The 16,309-nt window shown below is 33.0% G+C and overlaps 1 protein-coding gene and 1 non-coding gene across 2 annotated transcripts; both read right to left on the bottom strand.

Annotated features, from left to right (window-relative positions):
- Positions 1 to 583: 583 nt before the first annotated feature.
- On the bottom strand, positions 584 to 2,806 carry LOC106767517. The gene is made up of 4 exons (XR_002668915.1): positions 2,619 to 2,806; positions 1,415 to 1,557; positions 1,179 to 1,329; positions 584 to 1,113 (listed from the first exon to the last, which is right to left on the bottom strand). It is a non-coding gene; the product is annotated as an uncharacterized LOC106767517 (transcript).
- Positions 2,807 to 8,326: 5,520 nt separating this feature from the next.
- Positions 8,327 to 12,701, bottom strand: LOC106766804 (endoglucanase 8). The gene is made up of 7 exons (XM_014651566.2): positions 12,427 to 12,701; positions 11,903 to 12,316; positions 11,465 to 11,557; positions 11,193 to 11,354; positions 9,635 to 9,746; positions 9,188 to 9,351; positions 8,327 to 8,942 (listed from the first exon to the last, which is right to left on the bottom strand). Exons 1-7 carry the CDS (start codon positions 12,625 to 12,627, stop codon positions 8,616 to 8,618), a joined length of 1,473 nt encoding a protein of 490 aa, XP_014507052.1. The 5' UTR covers positions 12,628 to 12,701; the 3' UTR covers positions 8,327 to 8,615.
- Positions 12,702 to 16,309: the final 3,608 nt, after the last annotated feature.

Here is a 16,309-nt window from a genome sequence, read left to right as displayed (position 1 = left end):
ATTATATTGTGTCTAGGTTACTCTAATTATCATGATTATATTGTGTCTAGGTTACTCTAATTATCATGATTATATTGTGTCTAGGTTACTCTAATGATCATGATTATATTGTGTCTAGGTTACTCTAATTATCATGTACTCTTATATCAATTTATTATTATAAATAGAAGATTATGAGAGGGATCAATCAAGCCCTCTAGAATTATTTTACAGTTTAATTCTCAAGTCTAGGTTTCCCCTCTAATTTTAAATTACCGAGAACACTAAACTTCCTAATGGACTATATTTTTGAAAACATTTTCTAACGTATTTAAGGTATAGTTTTCTTAAATATTTGTTTAAGACGTAGTTCTCATAAGTTCTTGCCTTATTGAAAAACTGTTTTAGCCGAAGTATAGGCCCTTTGATACGGGTCTGAAAAGGTTGACAAATTACATCCACTCTTGAATGATTTGTATGGTTGAAACTTGAATTAGGATATTTCATATGGGTATGAAAAGGTTTAGAAATTAGGGCTGCTCTTGAATGATTTGTATTGTTGAAACTTGAATTATGGTTTTAAGAAGGGAAGACAAAAAGATAACTTCAGTTATATCTTAAATAGATTAATAATAGGAAGTAGTCTTCAACTATGTTATCAATAGCTGTGAAGGCTGGTTGGAATGGCAGCAATCGCTCTATTTTAGGAGACTATTTTATCTCCAAAATTTTAGCTATGATTTTATCTGATTGAACAAATCACCCAATCAACCCTAGGATGACTTAACTTCTTCATATACAAGCTGTTTCAAACCAATATTCCCGTTATGAATTAGCATGTTTGACATTAAAATTTATTAATTTTATTTAGTTTATTCTGTTAGGTATGGGGACTATCATCGGCTTCGGCTTCTCCATCAGAACTATAATTTGTCTCACTTGTTTCATCATCTTCCAAGTTATCAATATTTTTCCTTATGCGCCTGAAGTAGAAATGATGTCGCATCATAGGTGAACACAAACGCCCCCTATCGAACAAATTCGTAAACTCTAAAAAGAGTTTAACCCAATAATCGCAAGCTCCAAGTGTAAAAGCCTTCTCTTGGGATGGGTCAGTATCATTCTCGGACATCACTGCAAATGGTTAAACAGTCAAAAGTTGAAAACTTAAGTAAAAAGGTAAAAGATTAATTACTTACCTATGAAAGGAACATCAATTACTTCTTTGTTGAGAAAACACAGAAATTCAAAGCCATCCATCATTGGCATATGGAGTTCCATGATAATCAAATGAAAGTTTATTTCTTTTTTCAGCAAAAGATCGACTGCACTTTTCAGTGCATGTCGTAACTGCACACAACTCAAAAGCATAAGAAAAAAACATAAATATTTCTTTTAAAGATTGATAACGAATAAAATATTGTATATATCTAACCTCGATGAAAATTCTCGTTGCATGATTTCTTGATGAATTCAAGAACTTCGACGTCAGTATCAATGGCAAGGATATTAAGATTTGGTGGAAATTCAGGTATGTCAATTTTAGAACAACTTCCTGCCATCACTCTCCACTATCACCTTATACCAGGAATTGGAGAAAGCAAGGGAAAGAAATAAATACATATGGCATGGTATAACAAAATCCAAACAGCGAAAATCAAATATACGGGTAATTAAAAAGATTTCACCCAACCCATCAAATAAATATATAACATTAATTCTTTTAAAACTCCTTTTCGTATATAATTAATCAAGAAAACAATGGATCATGAATTTCAATATATATTTTGGAGGTGGCGAAAAAGAGGCTGTGAATCTCATAAGACACTGATGATCCACAAGAAGCAACTGCGTGCTTAGCAAAGGAAACTTTGAGTAAGCTTAAAAAGAGGGTTCTATAAAGATAGATGACAAATGAAACTTAGAAAGATCCACCAAAAGGTTTGTCCATGGTGGGAACACTTTCCCTCAATTTCTCATTAAGCCCATTAAATTTAAAATGAAAAAGTTAGTTTTAGAATTCACTACTAATCTACTTATTATTAGCTTGGCAGGTTGAGTTGCAAAATTTAACCAACTACTCACTCTATTACTCTAACACACCCACTCCATCATCATTTATATACACATCTTTATCCCGCATACCAAACTTTCTTTCCCCACGTAAATCAATCATAAGACCAAAAGAAGATTCAAAAGCCACTATTGTTTCAACTAGTTTCGACTTAATTTTAGTTGTTGTTCTTATTAAGTCATTGGAGTGTTAGGTGTAATTTGAAATATTCGTTGTGCAAGAAGGTCAAGATAAATCAATATGAAGAGGGTTTCTGGCCCTAGCAAACCCTAATGTAGCCGCTGGTATACAGAGAATAATAAAGGCATCAAGAATTTGCCTCAATTATTTGTGAGCGTCTCAATCAGAGGTTATGAATCATGGTCTTAACTACATGAAATTTCGATTTCCATTAATTCCATCTCACCATAACTTTAAAAACGTTAATTTTAATTTGGTGAAAGATGCCATGAAATCGATTCCGCAATGATCGTGTTTGGTAAACGCAGTTATAAATAGAAGGCATATATGGCATAATAGATCCATCTAATTCTCAAGTAGTTGAAATGAACCTCGTCGGAGGTACCTCGATTCTCTTCTTCTACACTAGGTCGCCGCCGCCTCGCCTGTATCACCCCGGGAACTGGTACGTGTGCTGCTGTCGAGATCCACGGAAGACGGTGGCACGGTTCAGAAATGTGAGGGTTACGAGGGAGAAGGAGATGCTTGCAGAGATAATAGAAGTTCTCTATCATAACCTACTTCATGCAGGTTTTGTGGCCCATGAGTTGCAAGTTAACATTACAGGAGCGTTTCCCTATGTATTTCTAAGATTTCATAATACAACTTCAATTTTTCAAAAAATTCCATGATTAATGTTAATAATTTTTTATTTTTAATTTTTTCTCTTTTTTTAATAAAATTCTGCTTATCAAAATTTTTTAACATTTTTAATGGATTTTAATATTAACAACCGTTTAATACATTTTTTAATTTTTTTTATTTAAAATTTAAAATTATTTAATTTCATATATTGAACAATATTATATATTATTATTATTATTATTTTATTTTTATATTTTTTATCATTTTTTATATTAATTATTACTATTGTTATTTTTTTATAATTATTATAATAGTGGAAATAATATTTTAATAATTATTAAAATATTAATATATATTAAATAGTTTTAAAATATTAATATATATTAAATAATTTTAAAATATTAAATAAAATTAAGAATGTATGTTAAATTTTAAATAAAAATAAAATTTTAAAAAATTTATTATACAAATTTTCAAATCTATTATCATATCTTATCGAATTTTGAAATTCGTTAATATAGACAAAAACTCCAAAACAAATTTTTTAAAACTTTATTTTTAATTTAAATTTTAATAAACATTTACTTTAATTTAAAATTTTAATATAATTTCATATATTAAATCAAATTTAATTTGTTTTTTTATATTTTTGTTATTATTACTTTTATTTTAATTAATTTTACTTTTATTTTTATTCTTTCACTATAACTATTATCCATAATTTGTCCATTAAAACGATCTATGGTGATGTCAAGAGGATTAGAATGTTAAAATAAAATTATATTTCTAATAGGTTATAAAACTAAGTAGTACTAAGTTTATGGAATTAAAGAATTCAAAAGTTAGTAGTTCTCAAACTTAGTTGTGAAATTGTTGTCTGGAGATTGAAAATGATACAAATGAATATTCAGTTGCTAATGTGTCTCAGCTTCATACAGGTCCTAATGTTGTGTGTTCTCAAGAAAATTGTAACAAATAGGCATTCTATGACTACAAGAGCTAAAGCTGGTATATTCAAACCTATTAAACCTATGCTGCTGTTATTAATAGATAATATGATCCTACATTTCCTACTTTTGTAGTGTAATATTATTATTGTTCACTTCATATCATGCTTTTACTTACTATTTATTGTGACTTTTCAAATTTTCATTCATACATACTTTGTAAAACTAACATTGGTTCTTGCATATATTATCACTAAGCTGCAAGAGCACAACTAAAAAACAAGGTAATATGTAAAAGTTGATGGGTATTAAACAATATTACTAGTAAATAGAATTTGCTTTACCATCATCCTAGTGGTAGTATAATTCGTACCTGCAGCAAAAGAATACTCTTCCCAGGATCACCATCAATTAAAGTCAAGAAGCCTTCAAAACTACATTTACAGACAATGTTAGCCATTGAATGCAATTGGTGGCGACACTTCAAGTGTAGTTGGAATAAGAGAAACATGACAACTTATTATATAGCTAGAAGCATTAAAATCAGAATTCAAATATCAAGATCATGGAAACACTAAGGAAAAACACCACAACAAGAATCCATAAATAACATAACAAAATTCACCTAGAAAAATCACTACAAGTTGCATCTTTTTAAACAAGTCTACCCATCAAATGAACAATTTACCTCAAACATGATCAAGACAAAACCTTTATGAAAAATGGGGTCAACCAGTGGACAAGGCTCCCAGTACAAAAAAAAAATAAAATTGTGCAAACTAAGCATCAATTAATTAGAGTTGTAATTGATCTCAACATTCAGAATAGAAAAGCCACATTTTATGGAAATAAATAAAGTGGTATGTTGCTATAGTTTGCAGCAAACAATATATATAATTTACACTTATTGGAAGTTTAATTTACTCAAAAGTTGAATGCCAATTAAGAAAATGAAACCTGTGTTCAGATTTTAAATAGCATACAAGACACCATCTTCTTAGGTCCAAACAAGCTTTTTCGTGGCAAAGACTTATGGTATCCCAATGCTATCATTGCTAAAAGTATCAAGAAAAAAAAAAAACAAAGGAAACATTGAACTGTGGGTTATTTCCAATACAAAAAAGTACATGCAAGGTTGCAGCTGCCATCAAAGAAGAAACATGCAGAAGCCATGAAAAAATTATTAGAAAAAAATTACTAGAAATCACGAAACTTAGCTGGTTTATTTAGTCAGTCTCAGTTACGATTTTTGGTTAGAGAGTCTGTTGACGAATCTTATTCTTGTTTCTAACTTGCAATTTGGGTCAACAGATAGAGAGCCAAATTTCTCTGCTAATTTGCTAGAGCTTCTAACAAACAAGCTATCAGCCTTGAGTGAATTTCTTATGGCCTCCTTTTCCTATAAAACATAATTATTGCCGCCAAAATATAATCATTAACAAATATGACAAGATTATCAATATACCTTGGAGAATTTAGGAGAGACAAACAGTCCGAGATATCACTTATCTATCAAGAGGTAATCCCTCTCAACATCTACCAAGCGGGCTGGGTATACCTGTTAATGCAATTCAGAAAATGAAAACTCAAGTTGATTCCAAATCATGCAGCAATAAACAATATGAAACCATGTACCAGGTATCAATTGCAATAAATCATTTCATTTTCATTGCAGAAGTGGAGCACAATTGAAATGCAGAACCGATAAGATATTCTAAAAAACTATTGTTCCCCCTCTATTTGATTGATCTCCGGGTCCGCTATTACAAAAGCTTCCCGAAATATAGCATTTACATGGTATCAAATTAACTGATACCCAGACAAACATAACTTAATCAGATTTTTGTATTCTTAATCAAACACAGCATTTACATGCAGTACAAATATAATTACAACCGTAGAATCAAGTATGGAATGCCAATTAGCCAGGGCCAAAACCTAAATTTCTCATTCACTCACACACACATAATCATCCTCAACAACAACAACAACAAAAAATCTTTCTCACGCACACACGTCATCATCTTGAAAAATAACATTATCATAGAACTCAACCAAGCGACCTAGTTTCCAGCCAAAAAGTCGATCACACAATTAGAAACACTGTAAATTTCAATAGAAAACCTCCTAAAAAACTTAAAGAAAGGGAACAACATTTTTTCCTACTGAAGAGGAAAAATTAAACCCAATTTAGAGCCATAGCAACTGTAGATTAAGGGGTTACACAATAGCAACCGAATTTTCCACCAGCTTGCAAGACCTGCAAACGTCCTTGCTGCCTCGACCTTGACGCTCAGCCCAAGGTTGATGATGATAGAAATCTTCTTCTGTTCTGTTGTTACTGAAAAGCTGCTATAGGTCTTTATCCTACCGAACAATGATATAAAGCTTGCTTTGCTGTTTCTCTTTCTTTTACTACTTTCCCCTTTTTTGTATATATTGCTTTCTTCCGCTGTACACAATACAATTTTATCAATAATATTCATTCATTATTTCTGTTTTCTCTAGAATTCTCGTTTCTCTCTCTTCAAATACATTTACAGATGAAGCACGGGAAACGAGCACGAAGCAGAAACGAAAACGAAACACGCCCAAGGTTGATGAAGCACGGGAAATGAACACGAAGCAGAAACGAACACAAAGCACCGAAAAGATTGATGAAGGCAGGAGAGAGACGCTCCACGAACACGCAGGAGGAGAAGATTTTGGTGAAGACAGCGGCCGCGGGGAGGAGGGAATTACGGCTTAGATTTTTGTTAAGTTTTTGGGATTAGAAATGGAGGTGCGGGAAAAGAAAAGAAGGTGAATTAAAGACCGCCCAAAAATTATTCAAAATAAAATGTATGTTAGGGACAATTTTATTAGGAACTGCCAGAAAGTTAAAAAAAAAAAAAAAAAAAAAAAAAAAAAAAAAAAAAAAAAAAAAAAAAAAACTATCTGCGGTTGTAAGCATATATCGCATGTAGTGTTTATATCTTAGTAAGTAATTATTAAAATATAATTTTTATTATTATAATAATTATATTAAAAATAAAATTATAAATAATTAAAATAAAAATAGAAATAATAAAAATTTTAAAAAAAAATTAAAAATAGTCAAGTATGTTTTTAATCCCTAATATATCAGACTAATTTATTTTTAGTTCCTCTTTCAAACTAGCTACTTTTTTATCTTTCTCCTTTAGAAAAATATTTTTTTTTCAGAAAAACTAACGGCTTTGAAAAGAAGATGAGGTGCTAACGTTTGGCCACGTGTGATGATCACACCTTTCAGCCAACTTTAAGAGTCGTTCAACATTTAACATTTCATACTATTAAGAGTCGTTCGACCCTTAAGTATTAATTATATGCATTTAAATCAAAGAGTTTGAACATATAAGTGGGTGCTTTATCGTTTCAACCACGATAAGGAAGTATGTGCAGTTAAAGGCCGAACAGTATTATCAATTAAAGGCATAACAGTAGACTAACAATATTAACAATTAGGAAGTCTTCAAACATGTAGCCGAACATTAACGACATGTCATCAAACGTCATCACACGTGGCAAACATTAACAAGGAAACATGTCATCACACGTGGCTAGACGTTAGCCACCTCGGCTTCTTTTTAGCGCCATTAGTTTTTCAGGACGAAAAATTAAGGTTTCATTAAAGAGAATGACCAAAAAGTAGTTTAGATTGAAAGAGAGACTAAAATCAAATTCGACTATAGTTTATGGACTAAAAACATATTAAACTTTTAAAAAAATAATAATATAAATTTAATTTAATATACTTAAATATATTAAAGTATATTAAATAAAATAAAATAAATATTAAATAGAAAATATAAAAAAAATCGTTTATATGGATTTGGATATCAGATAAATAATTATAATAAAAAGAAATTACATTTTAATAATTATTAAGATATAAATATATATTAAATAATATTAAAATTTTAAATCAAATTAAATTATTATTAAATTTTAAATCAAAATTAAAATTTAAAAAGGTATAGACGTCTTTATTAAAAAGAAAAAATTAAAAAAACATTTAACAACATTTTTGTTTATATTCATTTTAGATTTGAGATTTGCAGTCACTCATGAAGTTTTCCAACATGTTGAATAGATAAATATGTGTCTACTTACTACACAATACAATTTAATTAATTATTGTATTGAATTATCTAAATAAAACTATAGCAAAATATTTTTCCAGAAAATTCTATTTTCTAAAAGTGAAGTTTTAAAAAAATATCAAAGATGTGAAACAAATATTTCCAACTTTAAATTTTTTAAAATACTAAAATTTATCACATAATAAATGCCACTTGTGGCTCGTATAGTTTATTTTCTAATTTTCCAAGTAATATGTTATCTACACCTTTCTAAAATTGACGCAACAAAGTTTTATGGGAAAATTAGTTATGAACAAAATTGGTATATTAAAAAAATAAAGTTTAGTTTAAAACTGATGTAATTTAATACTTTTTAATTTCGTTGTTGGAATGGATAAGAAGCGTAAAATAGAGTAATCTAGTAAATTTGCCATGAACACAGCGTGTGATGGTCTGCGATCCGTTTTGAAGGATTTAATTCATAATTACAGAAGTATATAAATTGAAAGCATTGACCATAAACCCCGTTACATAGAATCCTATAGTATACAAATTGCACTATCATCACTTCACTTACTAAAAAAACACTGCAAACCAAAATACTATACTATTACTGACAATACTCTTCTTCTCCATTCTTTTCTTTTCCCTTAGGGTGACCACATGGAATGTAATCATATAGATAGATAGATAGATACAGTTTCAAAGTCAATAGTGGCCTGAAAAGAAAGCCAGAAGGCCCACCAGCGGGGCATTGATGTATGTTGTGGGCTCGGATTGCTGAAAGAAAGGCCTGGAATCCGGGAAGGAATCTGTGTTATTGGTGGGCCCACCCACCACGGCCCCAACCAATACATTGGGGTTGGGATTTGGGCTAAAGAAATACCGAGATCCAGCTTTACAGCCAATGCGGGCTGGGTGGACCGCCACGGAGGGAAGCGAGCTGGCCCGATGGTGTATCCTGCGCGGGTAGCGTGGGCCATATCCAACCATGTACGACATTCCCAAGGGGTTGTCTCCGAGAATGTAATCCACCTAGTAAATCAAAACCATGTGCACTCACATTATTACAACATTACCCGTGTTCCTAAATAATAAACAACTCCACATATCACGTGTTGGCGTCAATATAGTAAATAACTAGAAAGGAGAAAATCTAGCCGTTAGTTTTGTCAGATATGGAAAACTAGAAAGAAACTAGGCCGTTAATCGACGGTGATGGTGATGTCAAAGTGATAATTATTATTATTATTATTAATGTGGAAAAATTTCATTCTCACCTGACGTTTGGCAAGGTGTTTGAGTAAAGCTGGGGTGGCAGTGGTCTCGCCACATGGCACGACCTTATTGGCGTGGCTTAGGTAGTTAGAATAAGCCAGGAGCAGGAAAGACAGGGACGTTACGTGCTGCATGTTACTTCCACCCGCCTTGAAGATAAGCCCACCTTTATTTATAAACCAACAAAACAGAAGCTTTGGTTAGAAAGGGCAAAAAACACAACTATGGTATTAACTGCCGTTGCTTTGCTGTAATAATTGTGTAGAAATACCAATGCACGCAAAAACACACCCAAAGAAAGCCTTTAACCATGATTAATGGCTTTCTTTGGGTCTCAAAATTCACGATCATCATCACTGTTAGAATTCTATAATCACGCCAGAATCACCTTTTTCTTTTATTTCTCATCAAAATCATTATAAAAAAGGTAAAAAAGTGAATATTTTTACCCGGGGAATATTGAACTTGAGGGTGAGAAATTCCAGGCAATGTAGAACAGATAAATTGATCCGCATTCTGTTTGAAGGACGAAAAATAGTTTGCTCTTCCCATTAAGACCTCCTGTGACAATGAATAATGAGACAGAAAGGTGAGTGAGGAGAAAAGAATGCGAGAAATAATGTGATAGCGATGAGAGCTTAAAGAAGAAGTCACAGACTCAATGGATGCAGGAGAGTAAAGCAAGTTTGCAGAAAAGAATGGTATGGTGCACATGCATGGAGCAGTGGTGGGACCCACCCATCTGCCAGATCTAACTAAAAGGATGAAAATAATTAAAGGTGAAGACTTTTGGTTCCAAATGTTCACCATATGGAAGGCAACCAGTTTGGCCATCCACTTTGGTTCTCATTCCAGAGACAACACACTCCCTTCCTTTCTCTAATGACTATTTTGCCCCTTCTCATATCAATGTCATCCTATATACTCTCCCATGATTTAGATCTAAGCTCCAATTATTAGGGAATGTCCTCCTTTCATAAATAACAAAAACTTAAAAAAAAAAAAAATGCAATTCACATCATGTGCAATCATCACCATTTCAACAACCCCTTTCTCATTCCTATCTTGACTTTTTCTTTTAATATTATTCATCAACAAATGGATAAACCTTTTTTCTCTAAAAAATTCAAATCTGTACTCACATTCCCAATCTAGCTGTACCGTACATATGCACATAACATTATTCACCATGCCTTAGATTCCTTCCATGGCCCACCAGTAAGAGCAAGTCAAATTTAAAATACTACCCTCTTTCACATTTTCTATTTCCAATTATTAATACATGCTTCATGTCAAAGCACCCACATTTGTCACTGGTCATATTAATTTCATTTATTCCATACTTTTACACTTCATTAAACAATAATTATAACATTTAATGAACAAAACACCAAATTAAGTCCCTGTAATACAGTACAAGATCCGCTTTGTACTTCTTCACTATTTTAAAATGCTGAAACATCCATTACATTCTCTAAGGCATATGTAATGGAATAATAAAATAAATAAAATAGGAGAAGAGATTACTAAAAAAATGATTTTTTTTTATGTACATATGGTGGAAAATAATGGTGTGGGTGTGATGATGATGATGGATGATTAATAATATGATGCGTGGAGAATGGGAAGGGGTCCGAAGAAGACAAAGTAAGTCACATTCCACAGACCACGTGATGCAGAAACTTTATATCCAAATTCCGCATCTAGATTGAATGAATGAACAGTGTGACACTGCGCCTCCACATGCTAATCGGGGGGCGCAAGACAAGAGGAACAAAAACACCGCATAAAAGACAAAAGAATTTTGATATGTGCGCTCGCACACTCTGTGACACAAACATAGGAGTAATGATTATAAAATAAAATAGAAAACTCCACTTCAACAATCATATCATATAAAATTCAATAAAAACCAACCCAGTTAATTAATTCTAACCAAAACGGGTATGAATACCAAAAGTATGGTTCATAAAAATGGGTGTGGCAGGACAGTGTTGTTAATGTTACCTTCGAAATGAGGACATTAATCCCAGCATGCTTGTTATCCCAACCAAACTCATTTATGGTGTCCCCTGCTCTTAACACCACTTCGTTCCGAACAATGTATTCTCTGTACTGACGCCTACGTGATGCCTTGTGCAACCACGCTGCTGCCCACAGCAACTCGTCCTAAAAATCACCATCACACAAAGTACCTTTATCACTTTCATAATAATTAAAAGTCATCCAATCCAACGCCCAATATTCCATCCCCTCGTGTCTATTATTGCTCCACGTACCTGGTAACCATTCACGTCGCAGTAAAACGGGCAGACTGCACGCCTCAGGCTGTTACTGTACGCGCCACGATGCGAATCCGCAAACTGGAACACCTGCACCCTCACCCCCAACCAACGGTCATTTTCTCGCGATATTTTAACGGAAAATGTGTTAAATGCATCTCTTTAACCATTAAAGATACAGAGAAAAACACGCCAAAAAATAAATAAAGTTTTGGGTGGAATGGGTGACACCGAGATATTCCATGTCTCTCGTGAGAGACGAGAACAGTCTCGCTTTCCACAAACTGCTTTTCAAACTTACCACAGTCGCGTTTTAACTTTTCAACTAAAGCCAAATGAAAAAAAAGGTTTTCACAATTACTTGTTTGTTTATTCTTAAAACAAAAAGAGAGAGAGAGAGTTTCGTGTGTGGGAGGGTGCAAGAGTGTGACGCACCGCAACGGCTCGATTGAGGAGCATGGTAGAGTAGGAGGGGTCACGTGATCTGAAGACGATGGAGGCAGCAGCGAGTGCAGCGGCAGTTTCTCCTGCCACGTCAGATCCTGGGTGGGACCCGTCGATCTTGAAAACGGTGCGTAGCGTGTCCATGTCTTCCGGTCTCTCCCAACAGTTATGGTCGGAGTAAGGGTCACCAACCTGCACGAACACCACGCCGGAACCAATCTTCGCCGTCGCCTTCAGCAAATAATCGGTCCCCCACCTCACTGCCTTCAATGCATTCCCGAGCTCCGCTCCCATGCTCTTCTCGAAGTCGATCACGCTCCACGACAGCATCGTAGTCGTGAACGCCATTGGAAAACCGAACTTTATGTTGTCTCCGGCGTCGTAGTACCCTCCGCTCAAGTCCACCTGGATAAACAGCACAATGCACCTCATTAATAATCATCACCATGACCTCCTTAACTAAACTCCATCTATCTGCTACTTGGAGAACAAAGAAAACAGAAAGAATATCTTACTCCGGCCGTTGCACCGTCGTGCAATGCTGAGTCGCGGCGCCAGCGGAGGCGCTGATCGGCGGGGAGTCTGCCCGAGCGCTGGCCTTCGAAGAAGAGGATGCTTTTGCGGAGGGCGTCGCGGTAGTCGTGGGCGGCGGAGGAGGGGCGGAGGAAGAGGAGGAGGAGCATGGAGAGGACAGAGAAGAGAGTGTTGGACGCCATTTTGTTGGTTTGTTTTCCTCTCTGGCAGTGCGAAGTGGTGTTTGTGTTTGTGTGCGTAGAGAAGAGGAAACGGTCGAGGTTGTTATATAAACGAGAAAGCATCCTTGGATTCCAGTGCCTTGTCCAGTGTGCCTTCGCCACGTGGAGAGAGGAGAGTGGTTTGTTTTCGGAGCCCGATGCAAACGGGTCTTGACTGAATGAAAACGGGCCTTGACTGGAGCAGGTCGGGTCGGGTGAGAGTTTGGAACGGGGAATAATGCGGACATGTGATGAGCACCGCGAATTGGTGGGGAACACGTGGAGTAGGGGGGGTAGGGGTTGGGGAAAGGGGAGTGTGGGACCCACCGGAAAGTGTGGGTGCATTGTAAGAGAGTACTCCATCTGTGTATGATGTAGGCGCAGCTTATGATGGGAGTGGGAGAATGATTGTGAAGCGTCAGATGGTTTGACTGTGTGTGTGGGTGTCTGGGGAAGAGAGAAGACTGGGTGGGCATGTGAATTAGTGAATTTATGTCGTCTGGTTGGGATAAGCTTTAATATATTCATACCAATACAGTTTTCATAGCTCAATATTATCTGCCAGGTTGGAGTTTTGATAATTGTTCCTCTCGCGAGTTTAGGTTTATTATAAATAAATTATTAACGGTAGAAATTGCCGTCTCAGAATTATGTTATCTAATTAAATCACACAATTTTATGTGTGTTCATGTTAAGGAACAATCAACGTAGGCACAAGTTTCGGATACAGTTATGATTCAGTGGTATTCTTAAACAATCTTTCTCACCTATATATATGATCTTATGATTTGTAGTCTAAGCCATGTGCATGTATACCAGACCTATTGGTCACACAGGAATTGAGATTTTAGAGTGAAGTAGAAGAATTAAGATAAAAATGAAGTTGAAATGGAGAGGATGAGTCTATTAATGTAAAAGAGAGACGAAAAGTAACAAAAAGAGAGGGGCTTGAATGTTAATTTTGGATTGGATTTCTCCAATATAATAATAAGTGTTAAAAGAAAAAAAAAATAGGGTAGTCTTAATTAGTGTTAAAATATGCATCGTGCCTATAAACTAAAATAAGTTGTAAAAAAAAATAAGAAGAAAACTTTCATTTCTTTCTTTTTTTTCTTTGGATAAAGTTGGGCCAAACAAATGAACCTATTTTTTTTTTCTTTTCTTACCTTTCATTTAAAACAAGTTTTTTTTTTCTTTTTTATTAAAAAGTTTTTTGTATTATTATTTAAAAACGTAATTATTTTGTGTTTTATTAATTTTTATTTATCATTTATTTTTAGAAATAAAGTTTATTCTGCGGAGAGTAAAATGTTGGATGTCCACGAAGTATATAAAATTAGTTCAATAAATAAACATAAGAAGAGCAAGAACATAAAATAATTTACAGGGCAACTTCTCTCTATATTTTTATTTTTTTTGCCTGAAATTGATTAAGATAATTTACAGAGCGAAAACCTTTGAATAAGTAAAGAAAATTGCTGTAGCACTTGAAGCATAGAGTGTAGATGTGTAGGTCTCAATTGACATAATTTAAAAAAAAAAATCTTGTAATTGTTTTTTAACCTAAGGATTACTCAATGTTTTTTTAACATTGAGACCCAAAAATCTTTTGACTAATTAAAAAAAAAATATCTTCGAACATATGATTTCTCTATTTTTCTAATAGAGTCTCTCAATTTTTTTTTTCATTCTTTATTTTTAAAGGTGTCAAAATTATTTTACTCTAATACGATGAGTGACTCTGTTTTAGCCCGTTTAGATAACATTTTGTTGATAGATTTGTGAACCGGTTTACATCTCGTATAAATTTTTCAATAACTATTTATATTTAATTAAATTTTTTAAAATATTCAATGTATTTAAACTCTCTATACTTTTTGCATGTCTTTCCTACAACTTTGTAATTCATTATTTATAGAAACAGACAAATTTGGATTAACTTTTTTATAATACACGAGTGGAGGGATAAAGTTAAATTAGGTAGATTTAATATAGACTAGTCTATGTATTTAAAAAGGTATAAAACAAAAGTTAAGTTTTAATAACTAATGTGTTTAAATCCCGTATGAGCTAACAAGACAAACATCTTCACCAAACTTAATTAATGAGTTATTACTTTATTAGTTTTATTGGTTAAGATTTCACATGTAAAAGTTAAAAGAAAAAAAATCGACCACGGCTAAAATTAACAAAGTAAACATTATATATTAAGATTCCTACTATTTAATCAGATCGTTTAGTTGAGAAATTAATAACAAAACATACATTCAAAAAGAAATTGAAAAAAAAACTAAAGATAAGAATAAAAGTCTATTACTTACAAGAATTTTTAGAAATAATTTGAATTGTTGTTCGATTCAAAAAGACCTGTAAAGAGTCCTTGATTGCAATGCAACTAGTTCTGACGGCAATATTTTCCTTTATATAGATCTTGCCATCAAAAGTTGGTATTACTAAAAGCGATGGAACTCTTATTTGGTGATCATAGTTCACACACCAAACTTGAGTAGTAGAAATTAAGGAAAAACAGTTTTATTTGGAGAAATTAGCCATTTGTGATCTCTAAGTTCGTATAAGAAATTTAATACCATATCTAACATAAATTCCAATTCGTAAGAGAAAGAATGGGCGAAAGGCATTCCAGAAACTGTGCATATCAGCAGAGGGTATTGACATTATAAGTTCTGTTCATCTCATAATTCCACAATTACACGAATTAAGATAAATAATAAAATTTTAATAATATTTTAATATTATTTATATGTCATTTTATAATTAATTTATAATGATATTTATAATTATTATTATTTATTATGATATAATTTATCACAAAATAATATATAAACGACGTTAAAATATTGACAAGCTGTGGTGAAACATGACCAATTTCAAGATTTAGTAATAACTTTCCTGAGCTAATGATGGAAGCTCATGTGAAATCATACCAAATCTCTGGAAAGTACAAAAAATCTGCTACAAAATCAAAATCTAGCTTTTTCAGTTTACACAGTATTTTTCCTTCATTATATTCATAATAGTTCCATAGTATTTTAATGCAACTTTGAAAAGAAAAATGTTATTACAGAACCATGACATAAAAAGTTTATATATAATCATTCCTCTTCACAATTCATATGTGCATATTTTCGGATATGTATTGAAAGAATTAATATTTAATTTTTATATAAAATTATTAAATTTTTTTTTTTTTTTTAAATTTAATATAACATAAGGATGTAAGCTGATTACTCATAGTCCTGAGTAATCTCTCACGGTGAATTGAAGCTGCAGTTTTTGTTTTCTATTTAGCGATCAATCCTCATTTATTTTGATAAGTTTGTGCTAGTTAGCCCTGTGTTTATTTTTGACAAATAATCTGCAAAGTATTGACTCGGCATAGTTTCCCATAAATGGGCTTGTGGTTTTTATATTGAGAAAATTTTGCGGGCCTAATATGCAGCTAGCTATGAGCAATTCCTTGAGCATACTATGCAGTTTGTTGAAAGGATGGAGAATGAGCTTCAAGAGTAACATCACCACCTTGCAAAAATTTCAAAAAAGAATGTTTTTTTGTATAATATGATGCTTTTTAGACACAAAAGTGTAATAAATAAGTCCATTTTCTTCTTTTTGTGTGAATATATCATATCCTTTACAATAGCTC

This window comes from Vigna radiata, chromosome 7 (assembly GCF_000741045.1).
Source record: "Vigna radiata var. radiata cultivar VC1973A chromosome 7, Vradiata_ver6, whole genome shotgun sequence".
NCBI classification, from domain to species: Eukaryota; Viridiplantae; Streptophyta; class Magnoliopsida; order Fabales; family Fabaceae; genus Vigna; species Vigna radiata.
Note: the sequence above shows the minus strand (reverse complement) of the source record. Positions and strands in the feature narration are given on the sequence as shown.